The sequence below is a fragment of the Montipora foliosa genome, chromosome 9 (assembly GCF_036669935.1).
Source record: "Montipora foliosa isolate CH-2021 chromosome 9, ASM3666993v2, whole genome shotgun sequence".
Taxonomy (NCBI): domain Eukaryota; kingdom Metazoa; phylum Cnidaria; class Anthozoa; order Scleractinia; family Acroporidae; genus Montipora; species Montipora foliosa.
In genome coordinates, this window is record NC_090877.1 from 37570572 (window position 1) to 37587651 (window position 17080).

Genomic DNA, 17080 nt, shown 5'->3' on the forward strand with positions numbered 1-17080 from the left:
GCGAGATTTTTAAACCAATCACCAACCGTAGCAATTGCAATCGCGTAATTACTGGCGACAAGCACATACCTAGACAGGCAGCTAATGATCTCTTCACATCGATTTTTTATTTGCTTTAATTTTTTTTTTCTTAATTTTCAGAAACGCCAATTTGCAAACTTATCACAGTTCTCTCTCCGTTGTCTGGTTTGTGACACACCGCTGACAGGACAACAAGCAGCGCAGGCCCATGCAGTTTCCACTGGTCACATAAACTTTGGAGAGGTGTGATGATGCTTGATGAACGGAACCCTTTGTTGGAAGCTGTTGCTCATTGCCTTGGCTGCCGGCAGACTCCGTGTGAAAGCCGCTTCAGATTAACGCGGAAATGTGTCAATGAACACGAAACAGAGAGGCGAATTTAAAATATTCCCATCGGGCGAATAACTTTATTGCTCGTGCCATAGGTTCGATGACAGACGATTGCCCACCATGTATTTGCAATATATGTTGTCAAACGTTTTGTTAGTGGAGTACTTACGCGATCTTCTTACGGAGTTTGCTTTTCTTGCGTCTGCGTGTGCGCGCATGTATCATGTACGAAGAGCGAGGGTGCGCGTAGACTTTATGGATATTTGAGATTACTCACAATTGTAAAGAGAATTCCTTAATCTCGGAATTTTACAATTAAAAGAACTGAGAGCTTTTATATTGAAAGATGTAAATTTTCAAGGTAGATGTTTTATTTTCAAATTTATTTATTATTATTCTGTACTTGTTTATAGCATCGAGGAATAAACTTTTGTTTGTGTAAACTGGAGGCTGTAGTTATGCTTGAGCAAACGTTAAAATCACTACGCATCGTACTTGAAGACTAATCAGAGATAGCGTCGAAACCGTTTGAGGTTCACTTTCAAGGGGCCTAGTCCTGTTTCATTGGAGCTTTTAATCATAGTTAATGCATGGATGGTTAGTTTACGGTTAGATGGTTATAAAACTGACAAGTTCCTTTGTTTCATATTTTTTTGTCCGTATTTTTGGCACAAAACACGCCTTTTTTTCGAGAAGATAACCCATCAAATCCTTCGATTAAGTCATGCGCAACTAATTTGCAAACAAGTGCGAAACGGAAGCAAAAGATTGTGCAGGGTCACGGTTGATTGCGACAACAATGTTTTCGTCCTATGCAGTGCCCCGAAAAGAATTTGATGACAATAGTGCAAGCAAAATTTGGGAGGCAATCAAAGTGCATTATGGGGAATTCGAAAATGGAGGATACTTTGAAAGACAGGACTTAAAATGGACTAGAATCCTTACTCATCCAGCGTGCATTAAGTATCCCCCAAACTTTTCAGGTAGGGAAAAGCGAATGCTGATGTGGTTGTAAACATAACTGAAAATTAATCACAAAGTTTCCCTTTCCCATTTGTGAAAGACCGACAAATATCAGCTCTCTTGAATAAGCGGATGACGGTTGTAAAGAGCTTAGCTTTGATTGAAAAGTGTGCAAAGGGCCTATATACATTAATTAGTTTTTCAATGACTACTAGCCTGGCATGCTTAAAGTGCCTATCACCTCAACACACTTTTTCAATATATTTATTCTCCGAAATCATCCCCAATACATGGTGTTGTTTTTAGAACATTTAGATTAAAATTTCACTCTTTCATTGGCTTTGAAAAATGGGAAAAGTGGTCATACCGTGATTAATAACCGAGCAATGAAAGGGAATGGGTCCGATACCGGGTTGATGTCACAAATTAATTTGCATCGCTGTTTTCAAAGAACTGCCTCAATGCAAATTAATTTGTGACGTCAACCCGGTATCGAACCCATTCTCCTTCATTGCTTGGTTATGGATCAAAGTATGATCACTTTTCTTGTTTTTGAAAGCCAATAAAAGAGTGAAATTTCAATCAAAAGGTTCTATAAACAACACCATGTATTTGGGATGATTTCGGAGAATAAATAAAGCGGAAAAGTGTGTTGAGGTGATAGGCACTTTAAGACAAAACAAAATGACAACCTTATGTCAAAATGTGGGTTCTGTAACGGCACGCAACGGGTAACGGTCAATACTGAAAACCCCTAGTCCGTGAGCCATTGCGAGGTTTTAATTAACGAACAGATAAAATCCGTTTAAAATAGTCTACGGATATATTATGAAAAACTTGAAGCTGTTCTTTGGGTTTGTTTTACTCTCGCAAATTGGACGTTTACATAAAACCGGTGAGTTGCAGCCATGAGTGGTATCTCTGTTGGTAATATATGAAGTTATGTATATTACTTTTCAGCAAAAAGCGCAAACTCGTAAATGGTTGCTCTTGTATTTCTAAAAACATTTCCATGCTCTTAAAATAACATTGTTGATTTAGTGGACATATCTTTTAAAGTTATCGTTTATTTGATTTGAAGAGACAAAGATAGTAAACCATTGTTGACCTACGGCAACATGAGATTTGAGAACTCCGCCGATAGCTCAGTAACAACGGTGGCAGGTTACCGTTATTCGGCAGTTACTTCCCTGAAGGTCTTAATAACATGAATTTTTTTTAAACTTTCCCGAGTCGGTTATTTATTTATTCTTTGGTCAAAGTTGAGTGCACACAGACAAAACGTTGATTTAAATTAGAATTGTAAAATAACGTTACTGTCGTTCTTACCGTTGTAGTTTTTAAATAACTGATCATTTTAAAACTACAATATTTTCAGAGGCAAGAGATGCTTTTCCCCAAAAATCTCGCGCCGAGCAGAAGCGAAATGCGTTGCGAGATCGTGATTGGCTGTGGCCCGCCAAATATAACAGTAACGGAGAGGTTGTCAAAGTTTACATTCCTTACACAGTTAAAACTGGAGGCTGGTTCAGTGGACTCGGTAAGGACATAAAGGCCCATTTAATAACGGTTTCAGCATGCTTGCATTCAACACTTTGCTGAACCAAATCATGTCGAGCGCGTTTGAAGAGGTAGTTCAACATTGTTGAAAGGGCAAAAACTGTTAATAGCGTGTTGAATCAAATTAAACTTGACCGATTTAAAGTTTTACATTCCACATAGATCACCGTTTCTTTAGTTGTAGAAAATGTTGGATGGAGTGGAAGTCGTTCGTTCAACATTTGTAAAACGCGCGTGCTGACATTATGCCGTAAATCTGGACGGGAGAGTCTGGATTCTTCTTAGTTTTTTTGCAATCAAAGTGTTGGCTTCATTGTAGGAGAGATGTTTGTTTTTGCTTCCAAAAATATTGGCAAACATAATTTTGGTACCCGTGGGACGTACGCATCGACTTCTTCAATCGCTTCATGTTACGTATTCCGCCAGGATAAGCTGTGACTCGATGAGCACGTGGCCTGAAAAGGCTTTATCAGAAATAATATACAAACAGCGGTGACAAATATCAGATATAAACGCATCTTTTACTTGACGTTTCGTATGCTTCTGCATACATCTTCAGAAGTGACGCGGGTTAATAAAAAACTCCAGTTCCTTGTTCAGAAACACTCCACTTGATGAGACAATTCAAATTTGTCTCGACAAATTTTATGCCCTTCTCGAGCCACCGACAATGCCTCGCTCCGTCTTGAAGGGTCTGCTCGAGTTTGCCACTAAGAAGAGCCATTTCATATTTGATGGCGGTTACTACGATCAAATTAATGGCGTTGTAATGGGCTCATCTTTAGGACCTGTCGTAGAAAATATCTTAATGAGCTATTTCGAAGAGAAGTGGGTTCTTAATTACATCACTCGTCCTTCTATTATTTATATAGCGCCTATACAATAAAAAAAGCACTATAAGCGCTTTACAATTGAAAAGAAATATGTATCTATCTATATACCTGAATGAAAAACAACTCAATTATATCAGCAAACTTAAGAAATCCTAAATCTAATTTATGGAGGTATATCTATGACAAAAGTCAATGATCAGCATTTGAAATAAAATCGTCCAAATCATGAATGCATCAGTCCAAAGCTGAAAGGCAACAAGCCGATTCAGCAAATGGCCATCACGGAAAGAGGCATAACGCAAATAGCCATAGCGCAAACAGCCATTACACAAATAGGCATCTTGCAAATAGCCATAACGCGAATAGGCATAACGCAAATAGGCATCACGCAAAAAGGCATCACGCAAAGACGCATAACGCAAATGAGGAGCAAATTTATAAAACAAAAAGCTCAAAATTTTGCCAGTCAGGTGGTCTCAGGTGTTAAAGTGTGCACGCTTTCAAAATCTGAAGCTCGAAGAGAAGAAGGAAATGATCTTTTAATCATAGCAGCTCTTTAAATTATGTCCGCAGCAAAAAGTTTTGTGTTCATTCGTGTTTTTTTGTCACCTCTATTGTTACTTAATAGTTAATAAGTTTGTGATAGTGTATATTTAAACTCCAATTTTGTATTAACCGTCACTTCTGAACATGCATGCATACCTCTTACTAACCTCGTTTTCTCGGTCCGTACTGTAAGTTACGGACCGAGTTTTTCCCGTTGATTTAGGGCTCAAGCGCGAAGCGCGCGAACCAATCCGGCGCGCGGGCAAACTAGCGGAAGGTTCAACTGCCACAAAGACTGCCGTGTCAAAATTCGAAAAACTAAATCTTGGCTGTTTGAAATAGTTGAATGTAACATTCAAACAGTTTTACAAGTTTATGCAACAGAAGCGACATGAAAAACTTGCTAGTTTATTCATTTAAGGTCGGCTTTAAATCTTTGATCAGATCGCCCTTTCGCTAAAATTTCAAAATGATCTCATTCTAAACTGTAACCAGTTGATGTAACATGGTCCGCAAGAGCCGACGTATGATGGCCATTAATTAATGCTTTAAAATGCTCAGTTATGACAGAAAAACAGGGCTTTTTAAAGCATTAATTAATGGTCATTCATACATCGGCTCTTGCGGACCATGTTACATCAACTGGTCACAGTTTAAATGGGATCATTTTGGAATTTTTGCTAGATAATGCTTTTTTTACAATGACTGCAAAAATTCTCGTGCGCTCTTTGGCTAGCTTTTATTGTCATTTGTCAATAAGCGGACAGATACATAAATTTATAATTTATGCGATAATGACGCGATATTGCTCGCGTCAGATTGAAGTTTCTCGCATTTTTGTCTCGTTTTCTTATCGTGTTTTGAATTAATTTTGACCCCTCTGCCTTTTTGGTATTGTAAAAAACAAATTGACGTCAGTTTTTCATGCGTCTGTCTTGTTATTGATCAGAAATTTCGTCATAACATTGTCAAAGTAGTCTGCGGATCCACTTTGCTATCGCCTCGTGGATCCACAGCTAGTTTGACAATGTTATGACGCATCATGATCAATAACAGGACGGACGCATGAAAAACTGACATCAATAGGCCATTTCCAACTTTAAGTCTGCCTCCTCTTCAAAGCGAGTCTAAGTGCGAAGTTTTTGTAATGGTAATTAGTTCTACTATACATATGAATGAAAACTAATTTTCATAACAAAAACTTCGCACTTAGACTCGCTTTGAAGATGAGGCAGGCAAAAACTCGAGCTGTACAGCGGGCCGTATTGTAAAATACAGCTCGCTAATTCAGCCAAGCGCAGCGCGCGTACTATTTGAGAGATATAACAAAGAAGCTTCCGAAACGTCAAGAAAAACGTAATGCGCCTATATCTGATATTTGTCACCGCTGTTTGTGTATTATTTCTGATAAAACTGAGATGGCCAAGGAAAAAGAGTATTTTTGAGCAGGCTTTAAATCGAAAAATTGTGTTTGGTCAAAAATCTTTGCAAAAAAAAAAAAAAAGAAAGAAAGAAAAAGAAGCAAGGTAACTCGCAGCAACACCAAACCGGTGTGGCCAACACATTACGCATGCGCACAACCATTTCACCCGGTCAATTCTTGGTTTTCACATGACGTCACGACCACCATGTTGGAGTCCTCAAACAATGAGACGGCGGCCATGTTGGAGTCCCGATCCAATGCTCCGGGAATTGAATTCTATTATTATGCAAACTTTTTCTTTTGATTTCGTTGAAAAACATCTGTTGATTTCGTGAGTGAAACACAAGAATTGGCAGCCATGGACAGCTGTTTCGGCCTTGCTGAGACTTACCAGCATGGCGCAGCCGAAATACCAAGGTGGGTGTTTTAGACACTCCTTTAAGTGGCAGCTCTACACAACAAACGTGGTAAGCTCGGTTGGATGTTAAGGTGTGTCACTAACTTCTGGATTTACAGGTGATGCAGACAAACAAACGATAAGAGAGGCAACTGATATCATTGCTAAACACACCTGCATTCGCTTTGTGGAGCGGACAAATCAGGACGATTACATCGAGTTCTATGAAGACAGCAAGTAAGCATAATTGATGGCATACGTTGCCGTGAAAACCCTAAAATCGTGAACACTAGAAATATTTTTGAAATGTTATTGTGTTTCAAGTAAAAAGCCAATCATGCGCTAGAAGATTAAACCGCAACCACTAACAGTAACTAATTTGTGGTTTCATGTTGCTTCTGATTGGTTGCTGCACAATGGGAAAATCAAAATCAAATCAAAGTGTTAACGGTTTTCGGATTCGCACAGTAAAGGAGATAGGATGGTTTCAAGGTTGTAGGTTGGGTTATTCTTATCATTAACATTATTACTATTTTTTTTTATTCATTCCAAACTTCGACAAAGTGATGTAGTCTGAATGGTCTTTTGTCTGTGAGGTTTGGTGACAGCAAATATCACCGCGAGCCTCATGCAGGCTTCTCTCTCGTGTCCTTACAGATAAAACACGTTTTTCAATATCCTTGTTTTTCCAAGTAATGTTGTTTTCTGAAAAACTTTCAACCTTATTACTTAATTCATCTCAATTCTCTTCCTGTATTTAGTAAAATTAATTGACACAGTTCCGTGTGTATTATTATAATTACTTACATTAAATACATTATTATTATCGTTATCGTTATTAGTCCCTGACCCGGCGGTGTATTCTAACTGAATAAAATAAACTTAAATATGGAAAATATAGTGCGGAATGACACGGAAATGGAAATCTCGGGCAAGGCGGATCACCGGACTCTCGGTGCACACATATCACAAACCTGTTCCGAGTGCCGCCCTTTCTCCAATGAAAAAAAAAAAAAAAAAAAAAGAAGCAAGGTGACCCATCATAACACCAACCCAGGATGGCCAACACATCACGCATGTGCTCAACCATTTCACCCGTTCAATTGGCCGAAGCGGAAAATACCATAATACTCTTTGTCAGGAACCCATGAGTATAGGAACTTCCATATTATTAAGCACTTTATCCTTGAGTCAATCTTTGCGTGTATCTTTCTATTTGTAGAACTAACTCTTCTGCAGGAAACTCTAATTTGCATCAATTTGCATACATTCTTTTTGCTATTTTTGTCTTCGTTAGACAGTTACTTTTTTCTGATTGGCCATTTATAACAGTGAGTGCAGTGCCGAAGAACTCGTGGCGTTCTAAAAAGAGAAGGATATGTGCAAAGGTTGACTCATGGGGGTGGTATGGGAGAGGCAAACTACTACGCATAGGCTCTTGTCTGACCGGGTAAAATGGTTGTGCGCATGCGTAGTGTTTTGGCCACACTGGGTTAGTGTTATGGTGTGTCATCTTGCTTGTAAATTGCAATAATTTTTGTTCATTTTCTCCAGTGCACTTTTTGATGGTGAAATCGCGCGTAAAAACATACCCTATTCTTGGTTTTCTCTCACATCAACAGTAGCCATGTTTTTCAACGAAAACAAAAGAAAAGAGTTCAATTCCGGGAAGGTTTTTTTTGTTATTTAGGACACCACCATGGAGGCCGTGACGTCATTTGAAAACTAAGAATACTCACGTTGTCTAATGCCCAGTTTGTAATGATTGTCGCATTTTGTAATGACACTTGATGCAATTGGTAACAAAAGATCTGTTGCACTTTCCAGCAACTATCCATCAACTTCTGGAATAAAGAAAGCTGTCGCTGTTTCACTTTATAATAACCATTCTTGCAGTTTGTAATAAACTTGGAGCATGCAGCAATAGAATCCGAGATCATTTTAAATTTCATTATAATTAAATACATTTTTTTAATATTCCACCCGCACCATGTGTAAGCTTTGTGTATTTATCAATAGGCTAGTTTCGAATTGTGCAGCAACAAACCGCATAAAGAACAGAGTCGAAGGGGAATAAGTTGCAATTTCCTTTGTTTTGAACAAATTAAAATGCTAATTATTCGCCTAAACCTCGACTCTGTTCTTTTGTTGCACAATTCGAAACTATCCTATTGATAGTGCAACAGTTTTTATTGCAAAATGCAAGGGCCTTTTTTATTACGCACGGTCATTGACATCTTTCATAGCTGTGCAGCTTTAGATTCATGATAACGGTCACATAGAGTGTCAAAAGTAATTTATTTAGCTAATTACTTTGGTTTTGCATTACTTCACTCAGTGATTTTTTCAGTTTTCGCGCCCCACTTTTTCAACCAATCAGAAGTGAAACCAAAACCACTCGTGGCTCACGCGCGCACATTTTCCCGCGCTTTGTGTCGGCTACGTGTAATTACTTCGAGTTTTGATTGGTTTACTGGATTCTCTCCGTCTATTTTGATTGGCCAAAGCAATTACTTTGCTTTTGGTTTTACGACACTCGTTTGAAAACCGCTCTAACGGATAACACTTTATTTGGTTGCTCACATACAGAAGCCACTGCCAATCCTACATTGGCCGAAAACGAGGGAAACAACAGCTATTGCTTGGCAGAGGATGCAAAAACAGAGGTCGCGTGACTCATGAGCTCGTGCACGCGCTAGGATTCTTCCATGAACACACGAGACCAGATAGAGACAAGTTTGTGAAAATCTTGTGGAACAACATCCAGAATGGTAATGTGTATAATTATGAACTAATGCAAATCGATGGCTAAAACGGTTCCACGCACTTTTCATCTATATCTTGGTGGATTAATTAAGACTTTGCAAAAATGCAACAACAACAAATGTTCGAGTGATTTTCAGCCATGTAAAACGTATCGAACCACGAATTTATCACTTGAATGCACCACTTTCAATTTATCCTGATATTTTAGCACTCTAGCTCTAGCTGCATTTGTGACGTAAGGAGAACATTGTCCGTGGATTGGCTAAAAGGTGGAAAGTTGTTCTTAAGATAGAGTCTAAGGAAGACATTGCTCCAATGATTAATATAGAGGATATTACCTGACTGCGCAAGCGTGTAATGTTTTGATTATTACACAGAGAAAAAAAATCCAAATCTGAGACATTTCAAACTGATTTTATTTTAGGAATACGTACTTTGTATTTCCGGTTAAAGTCCCGACCTCAGCTAGTCACGGTGATCACTTTTTTTGGCGCTTAAAAAAATGAATGAATGACGTTTACCAACGGCCGAACGACTTCGCGTGTGAGCAGAATGCACTAATATAATAAATTTTATTATTGACTGAGGCCCGGTTCAAACGCCGCTCTACTCAAGTGCTGAACCTAACTGAAGAATTAAGTACGGCAAAAGAGCGGCGTCTGTATCAGTTTGGTTCAGCAGTTTTAATTTGGTGCGACAAAAACGTTAAGTTCGACAGGGTCTGTCGCATTATTTGACACTGAAGCGGCATGTGATTCACACAGTGTTCTTCTCATGTGCCGAACCATATATTATGATAATTTATACATCTTCCCATAAGTCCCTCCGATAACTTGTTGCATATGCTTGTAAGTTTCACGAGAAAGAGACAATGGCGGCAAAAGATCTAGAAGAGTGTAAACTGTGCGAAAGATTGACCAAATATCGCTGCTTCTTTTAGAAAAAAAATTAACACTATATAAAAAAAAATAATTAGTGAGCAGCATTTTACGACCTGTCTCTGTAAAACTTGCTTATTTTCCAATGCGTTTCGTCTAGCTAACGTAGACTTCTTCAGGGAGGTTTGACCGGATTTTCGAAAGGGAACAGGCGCAACTGTGATATATGAGGGAAAGCGGCGTGAGAAATGATGTTTTGGGGCCACGGTTTCAGCTAAAACAGATTTGCCATCAGATATGGCTTTAATACAGGTCTTTAATGTATCATTCTAAAACTCCACGAAGAAGTCTCCGTTAGCTAGACGAAACGCGTCAGAGAATAAACAAGTTTTCTCCAATCAGAGCTATCCTCCCCTTCACAACCACCATCTTGAAAGTTGAATCATGGCAGACCGAGACCTTTCTCTAGGCTCGACACACAGTGTACCGTCTGAATGAGATGTCGCGCCAATAGACCTTATTCATAAATGGCGGTCAATTTATAATTCTTTTGTCGAAGTGCAAATTAGCCTACCAAGCTTCCATACCATACAGTGAATTGAACAGAATTCTTGCTTTAAAATGAGGCTTGGTAGGCTAATTTGCACGTGGACAAAAGAATTATAAATGTGACCGCCATTTATGAATAAGGTCTATGTCGCTCCAAAGTCGGACATAACTCAACAAGGTTCGCCACATGAGTAGAGCGGCGTCAACCGGGCCTGACATGTCCGAACCATGACGACATTAATATCCTCACATAAAGTCGGCTTATAAAACTTTGCGCGACGAAGATAACAAATTTAGGGCACAAAAAAAAAAAGATACAAAAACTACTGGTCATGATTTCCTCACCAAACTGGCTCCGAGATTTTCTCGCGCGAAATTAACGCCGTTAAAACCGTTGAGTCAGTTTCTTCAGTCACTCTTTCTGGATATCTTTTTTTTTTTTCACAAACTGTTTCTTGCTGCTCTTTTAAAAGTATACCAAATTGACATTTGCTGCTTTATTCGGTGTATTCATTTTCATAGCCAATTTATGGGATAAAATAGACGGCATCCCTTTGTTCTATCGACACGGAATCTTTAGGCTTGGCAATAGTATAATAAGCATCAAATTTTGTATGACTGCCACTTATGACAATGTGTATTGCAGCATAGAAACGCCATGTTTTTAGTAAAAATGCTGTTCTGGGGTTAATCACCTCTTTATGTTTCATGTACAACGAAAGATTACGTTTTTGCAAACGTTGGCCGTGAAGCACTCATATTTGAACAGACTTAACTGATTAGAGTGTAATGTGAAGTGCTAGGTTTCTACCCCATATGAACCATGTGAGCGTTAGCCCTACTAATGGAAATGGGCCCACAAAAGAACAGAGAAAAACTCTGACCAGGGTGGGACCAGGTTGGCCCAGCCAATGTTTCATGTTTGGGGCCAGGTGGGACCAGGTTGGCCCGACCAATGTTTCATGTTTGGTCAACTTTCTTTTTAATACAGAACACGTGAAACAGTTCGAAATCCTAACTAAAGGAGCAGTCTCTTCTTTCGGCCAGCCCTACGACTTTCAATCCATCATGCATTATTCCAACAAGGCGTTCAGTAAGAATGGACGTGATACAATCCAATCCATAGCCGATCCCAGCATGCAACTTGGAAATGCCAACTCCCTATCTGCTGTAGATGTCCTGCAAATCAATCTGTTGTACAGATGTCCAGAGGCCCTCAAACAAGGTATATGCACACTTCTATGGAGACTACGTATGGTGTGTAGAGAGTCAGTATAATGGTTGGGAAATTACTCTTTACTTCAAGTTTTCAGAGGCCTCAAAACAATAGAAAGATGTAAAAAAAAAAAATTTAACCCTAACTCTCGCAACGTTCCAAGACTCAGTGGAAGAGCCTTCAGATTGAACCCCTTTCAACATATATCACCATTAGATATTTTATTACAATCACGTTTGGAATGTAGAAAAAAAAAGCTTGTAAGAGCCACTATCTCTAAGCATTCACCTACCAAGGCATGATATGGAAAAGTGAATACGAGGAGATTTCGTCCTTGAGTTAAACTCTTCGCAACTAGTGTGGGTTTCTTAGTGCTCGAGAACGCTAAAATATGTCGGTCAACGTGAAAAGGGACCTACCTATCATCCCCAGCAGAGAAGACCAAAAAATTTAACCATTTTCAGGTGTGATTACAAAGGCATCCATTTCTCTTCACTTGTCGAAAAGTCGTAAATGTTGGCCCGGCCAATGTTCAACCCTCGACGAGTGCCAGTACTCAGATGCTCATTGACAGTGAAGCTCACCGATAGCCAGGTGTTTCCTTTTTTCTCAGAAAGAATGATCCCGAACAGAGCAGTTACTTACCTGCTAAGATGTTTTTTTCTGTATATGACACTGCGCTCTGTCTTCTTTTAAAACAAGAATGTACTACCTTTTTTCCTTAACTAAACGGTTACATGCACCTATCTAAATATCCCAAGCCTTACCTGCACTGTCCTAAATTTTAGTAAAATGTTCTGAGAGAACAATGCAGCTATGTATATACGCTACATCTTCTCAATTCTGTTCTTAATTTGGCAGTTGAAAACTACGCAGTGACCGTGTACACGGGAAATATCTATATGGCAGGGACTGCTGCTAGAGTCTTTGTCGAGTTATTTGGTGAATTGCGGAACTCAGGAGAAGTAGAACTGGCTGCAAAAAGGGGTGCATTCTACAGGGGCAGGTAAGAACTCATATCATCCACAATTTTACCTTCAAAGGGAGCAAGGAGCAAGGGTGGCACAGTCGGTTGGTGCGCGGCCTTGGTGCATAAGGTTCCGAGTTCGATCCCCGGATCTCACATCCTTGTTTCGACTTCTTTCCTTTCAGTGTAGCCTAAGTAGCTTTAAATACCCTTAAAACGGAGCACTGATGGAGAGAGGTGGGTAAAATGAGCGCATCGTCGGCTTCCTGGGAGAGTACTCTCTAGAGAGTAAAGGAACTTCCGACATTAAATAACGCGTACCTTTACCTTCAATAAACGTGTTCAATAAAATACATGTTTATTTATTGCTTTCAGTGTGGACACGTTCAATGTCGTATCACCAAAGTTGGGAAATGTTGTCAAGCTTACCATCAGGCACGACAATAGTGGATATGCCCCTGGATGGTTTTTGAACAAGGTAAGAAGGTCATTGAAATATCGCTTATTGAGCACTTCCTCTTGAAAAGGTGCGTGGTTGTAAGTTCAGGAAAAAAAGGCTTTTCTTTGCGGTTTGCGGTTAGTCGTTTGCCGTCAGAGGTTAGCTCGATTTTGAACTTTAACAAGCCGTTCCTGTTATGCACATTGGCGCCGCCATCTTGGATTTTTCATTGCTGCAACTGTTCTAAAATCAAACAGCTCAAATTCTCCCAAAAGTTATATTTGATCTTCAAAATTGTTCCTAATAGAGAGCAAACAGATGTAACAACATAAGCGATATGGTCAAAGGGGAGGTCTGATTGATCTCTGGCTATAAAACGCTTTCTTTAAGTTGAAATTCGAACCGTAGACTGCAAACGTGACGGCAACAACAAGATCACGTGATTTCCTGAGGTTTGCGGTGTTGCCCGAAAAATTCGTTGATAAAGGTCCCTATTAGCATGGTGTCAACGCCTACAACCGTGGCATGGATGAATTTTATTGGGACATGTAGTCACGCATAACTCGTACTTATCGATGATTTCAGAAAAACTTTCAAAACCAGGGCAAGATTTTAAGACTCCATTGCAGGTTCCCCCCCAGCCACCAAATCTGCAAAAATCTACGGGTGCATGATTACCATATTGTAAAAACCAACAAAAACCAGCATGCAGTTGTTTCCAGCTGGCTGTAAGCCTCTGTGCTCCAAGGTCACACATGCATGGGCCGTATAGCGGCTGGCAAAGGGGCCATAGTATGCTTTCGGTTCGACCTTGTTGAGGTTCGTCGTTGCTGTTGAATCCCGACGGCGATTTGCATAATTGCCGTGACAATTATTTTATTGTGGGTCGGGTGGGTTTAAGGGCCTGGCATCAGCAGTTTGAGTCTATTTGCTTCAAGTGCAAATGTCTCCCAAGAAATCACGATTTCTCATTATCCCGGCTTGTTTTTATTTCTTAATCCAAACAGATCCGCGTGCACAATAGCAAAGAAAAAGTGGACGTTTCATTTTCATGCTTATGTTGGATTCGAGGAAGTTCTAACACGAAAATTCTGACCTTTTACGAATGAGGAGACTGAAGCTAAGTACAAGTCAAGTTGGAAATGCGCGTAAAAAACAGGGGCACCCAACGACCAATTTGTTGTAAAATGTATTATTATAACCCACTTAATGAAAATAAATGTTATTAAGGCATTTACAGTTGTTTTTCAGTGTTGCTGGGAAGACATTATCTGTTCCTTTTTCCCAGCAAGACAAACAAGAAATTTCCCAGCCAGGTAGATAAAATTGGTTGGTTTCCCAGCCAGCTGATCAAATTTATTTCCCAGCCAGGAATTCCGCGCGCTTTCAAATCCTTCGATCCAAAACGACCGAACAAAAGCGACAAAACCGGGACAAACAGATTTTTTCCGCAAGCGCAATCACTCTGACCAGCCGTCGTATGTTTGTGACTATTCTCTGGGAGAGGGAAGGGGTTCTTTTTTTCGTCCTCAGTCTTCAGAGCTTCTACAGCCAGCGAGGGTTGAAATGCTAGAAAAAGTCAGTAATTCCCAGGCAAAACCTCAATCAATAACAAAATTTCCCAGCCAGCTCATCGAAACACCTGTAGTTTTGCCAGCCAGCAAGATTCCTCTGGGGAACAGATAGTGTGAGGAACAGATTCGTCGGGTGCCCCTGAAAAAATCGAGTCACCGCATATTTGTCGTTTCTGGACTTGAAAATACTGAGAAATAAAAGAATCTTTTTAGCCGCTGTAGAGAGGTGGCAAATAACATAGCTTTTGCTGTTCCTTTGCATTAAAGTACTTTATTCGGTACAGCGAAATGAAATGCACAATAGAATTAGGACGCGGGGATTTCGTTAAGAGCTGTGCGCGATAACCCCCAGGGAAGATGCAAAACAAACTTGCAAACAAACGAACCTAAAATCTCGCAAAGGGTAAACATGACGAAAACAAATGCTAATGAAGGATGCTAAATAAGAAATTTTTACACCTCATGATATGGAGATAAGCCGACTGAAACGTTAAATTGTTGCAAAATATCTTTGTAAATTGGTAGTGTAGCCATATGTGTCAAAATAGATTGAGTTATTGGGTAACTACTCGGAATACTGAAAGGCATCCGAGTTATAATCTCGGTTGACTTTGTTCGGTGCAGCAAAATGGGCAATTACGAAAAATGCTAAAAGCAATTCACTTGACCCCTTGAGGCAATACATTTCACCTCCCTCTATAACGAAACTACTTTTCCCAACAACAACAACAACAAAAACAAAACAGCCGTGACGTGTCGAGTGTCGTTGGAGAGGATCTCTGCGCGCGCGAGGCTTCAAACAGCCTCAATTCTTACAGAGTTTGATGAAAATCCTGATTTATAACATGCAGTGGAGCAACCAAAGCCTTGGGAGCTGTGTTGGGGTTTCAGAGTGAAACTTTTGAAGTCGTTCGCCGATTTAGAAACTCAAGCCCGCAATCTGAGTGAAAGCTCAATAGCAGCTAAAAAGTAAAAATGCTGGATTCAGTCTTCTGGAAATGTTATGAATAAGATAATTAACGTAAATCTTGCATGTTGACAACATGATGAAATCGTCAGCAGTGGTATGTTGGAAATGCCCGAAATTTCTTTTTCTTTCAGATGATCTTCTTACGAGCATCATCCGCGGTTGTCAATTTTCTAATTGTTTCACGGTCTTCATGTTAGTTACCTATAGAGGGAGGTCACCGCATTATTCACAACGCAGTTAATTTCGAAACTTTACTGCTGGTAAGAGGAGGCAGGACTAAATTTTACTTAGCCACATTAATTACAAGAATGGTTTTCACAAGTTTTCTCTCCCGCTACGCTAGTGTTTCGCTCTTCCTTGGCCCACCGGTTTCACTTTGTATGTCACCCCTGCATCGTGTAGATTAACGTTATTTCCGTCCGACAACCTTTACCAAATCAAATTACTACTTTTGCTTGGTGACCTATTGATTTTATTTGTAAACACTGAGCGATGTTCACAGCTCGCTTAACGTTGCACGCTTCAGCCTGTTACCGAAACGGTTAATTTGGGGGTCTCATTGACTTCCACTCTATCCTGGAATACCCAAACGCAAAAAGTTGTAAATAAAGCCAACAAGACTGTGGGTTTCGTTAAAAGGATTGTCGGTCCAGGAAACAAAGAAGTCTTTTCTCGTCTGTACAAAGCCCTGGTTATACCTATATGCTGGAATATGCTGTTCCTCTCTGGTCACCCTATTTACAGAAGAACATTGACGCTCTTGAACGAGTCCAACGGAGGGCCTCAAAGTACGCTCTCCCGATTCAATATAGGTACTCTTCGTATGAAGAAAGACTGGCAATGCTTGGGTGGTCCAGTCTCCGATCAAGGAGGTCTTATTTATCTTTGTGAGAGTGCTATAAGACTATTCATGGTCTTAATGCCCTTAACTGTAACGATTATTTTAAATTTAATTCTTATGGTAATACAAGGTCAAACTATTCATTTAAATTAAGACAGCCATTAGCTAGAGTAAACTGTTTTTTCCATTCATTCTTTGTTAGAATTAGTAAACAGTGGAATAATCTTCCAAACGAGATAGTGGATGAACGGGATTTTAGCATTTTTCGAAGCAACCTTAGAAAGTTTTGTAAAATTTTGTAAATTTCTAGCCAATTCTTAATAATTCTTAGATTTTGAATTGTATTCTAACTTCCTTTTATTTTACATGTGGAACGTCCTTGATAGGGATAACATCTGACGTTTCCTTTTATGTATCTTTTACATAATAAAACATGATTCGATTGATTTGATCTGAATACGTTACCTGTTGTCATGAGCCCTCCAGACTTCAATTGGCTGTAGAAACATGCACTTCTTTTGTTCCGTACTTAGCAAATTTGAACATCGCTTTAGTCTACTCAATCCTTGCAGCTTGTTTCTAACTCTTCCAAAATGTATCACCCTACTTCTCCGCAACATGGTATTTTTAGTAAACGCTTTAAAGAGCGTCTTGTTTGTTCCTAAATCGGGGAATCGGAACGGGTAACAGGGAATTACTGAAATAGGGAATCTCTAAAATGGGGAATTTTTAAAATAGGGAATCTCTAAAAGGGGGAATTTTTAAAATAGGGAATCTCTAAAAGGGGGAATTTTTAAAATAGGGAAT

The 17080-nt window shown here is 39.5% G+C and overlaps 2 protein-coding genes across 4 annotated transcripts in view; both read left to right on the top strand.

The window, feature by feature from the left end:
• The window catches only part of LOC137972087 (ubiquitin thioesterase OTU1-like), an 11021-nt gene extending 10233 nt beyond the window's left edge, over positions 1-788 (top strand). For all 3 annotated transcript variants that reach the window (XM_068818900.1, XM_068818898.1, XM_068818899.1), the window contains one exon: positions 142-788. In XM_068818900.1, the coding sequence (XP_068675001.1) occupies positions 142-270 (129 nt within the window). In that variant the 3' untranslated portion in view covers positions 271-788. The remainder of the gene's footprint in view (positions 1-141) is intronic.
• A 1269-nt stretch (positions 789-2057) lies between these two features.
• LOC137972089 (hatching enzyme 1.2-like) lies at positions 2058-16726 on the top strand. The gene is made up of 8 exons (XM_068818913.1): positions 2058-2209; positions 2693-2854; positions 6193-6310; positions 8663-8844; positions 11258-11491; positions 12344-12488; positions 12825-12927; positions 13896-16726. Exons 1-8 carry the CDS (start codon positions 2143-2145, stop codon positions 13995-13997), a joined length of 1113 nt encoding a protein of 370 aa, XP_068675014.1. The 5' UTR covers positions 2058-2142; the 3' UTR covers positions 13998-16726.
• The last annotated feature ends 354 nt before the right edge of the window (positions 16727-17080 follow it).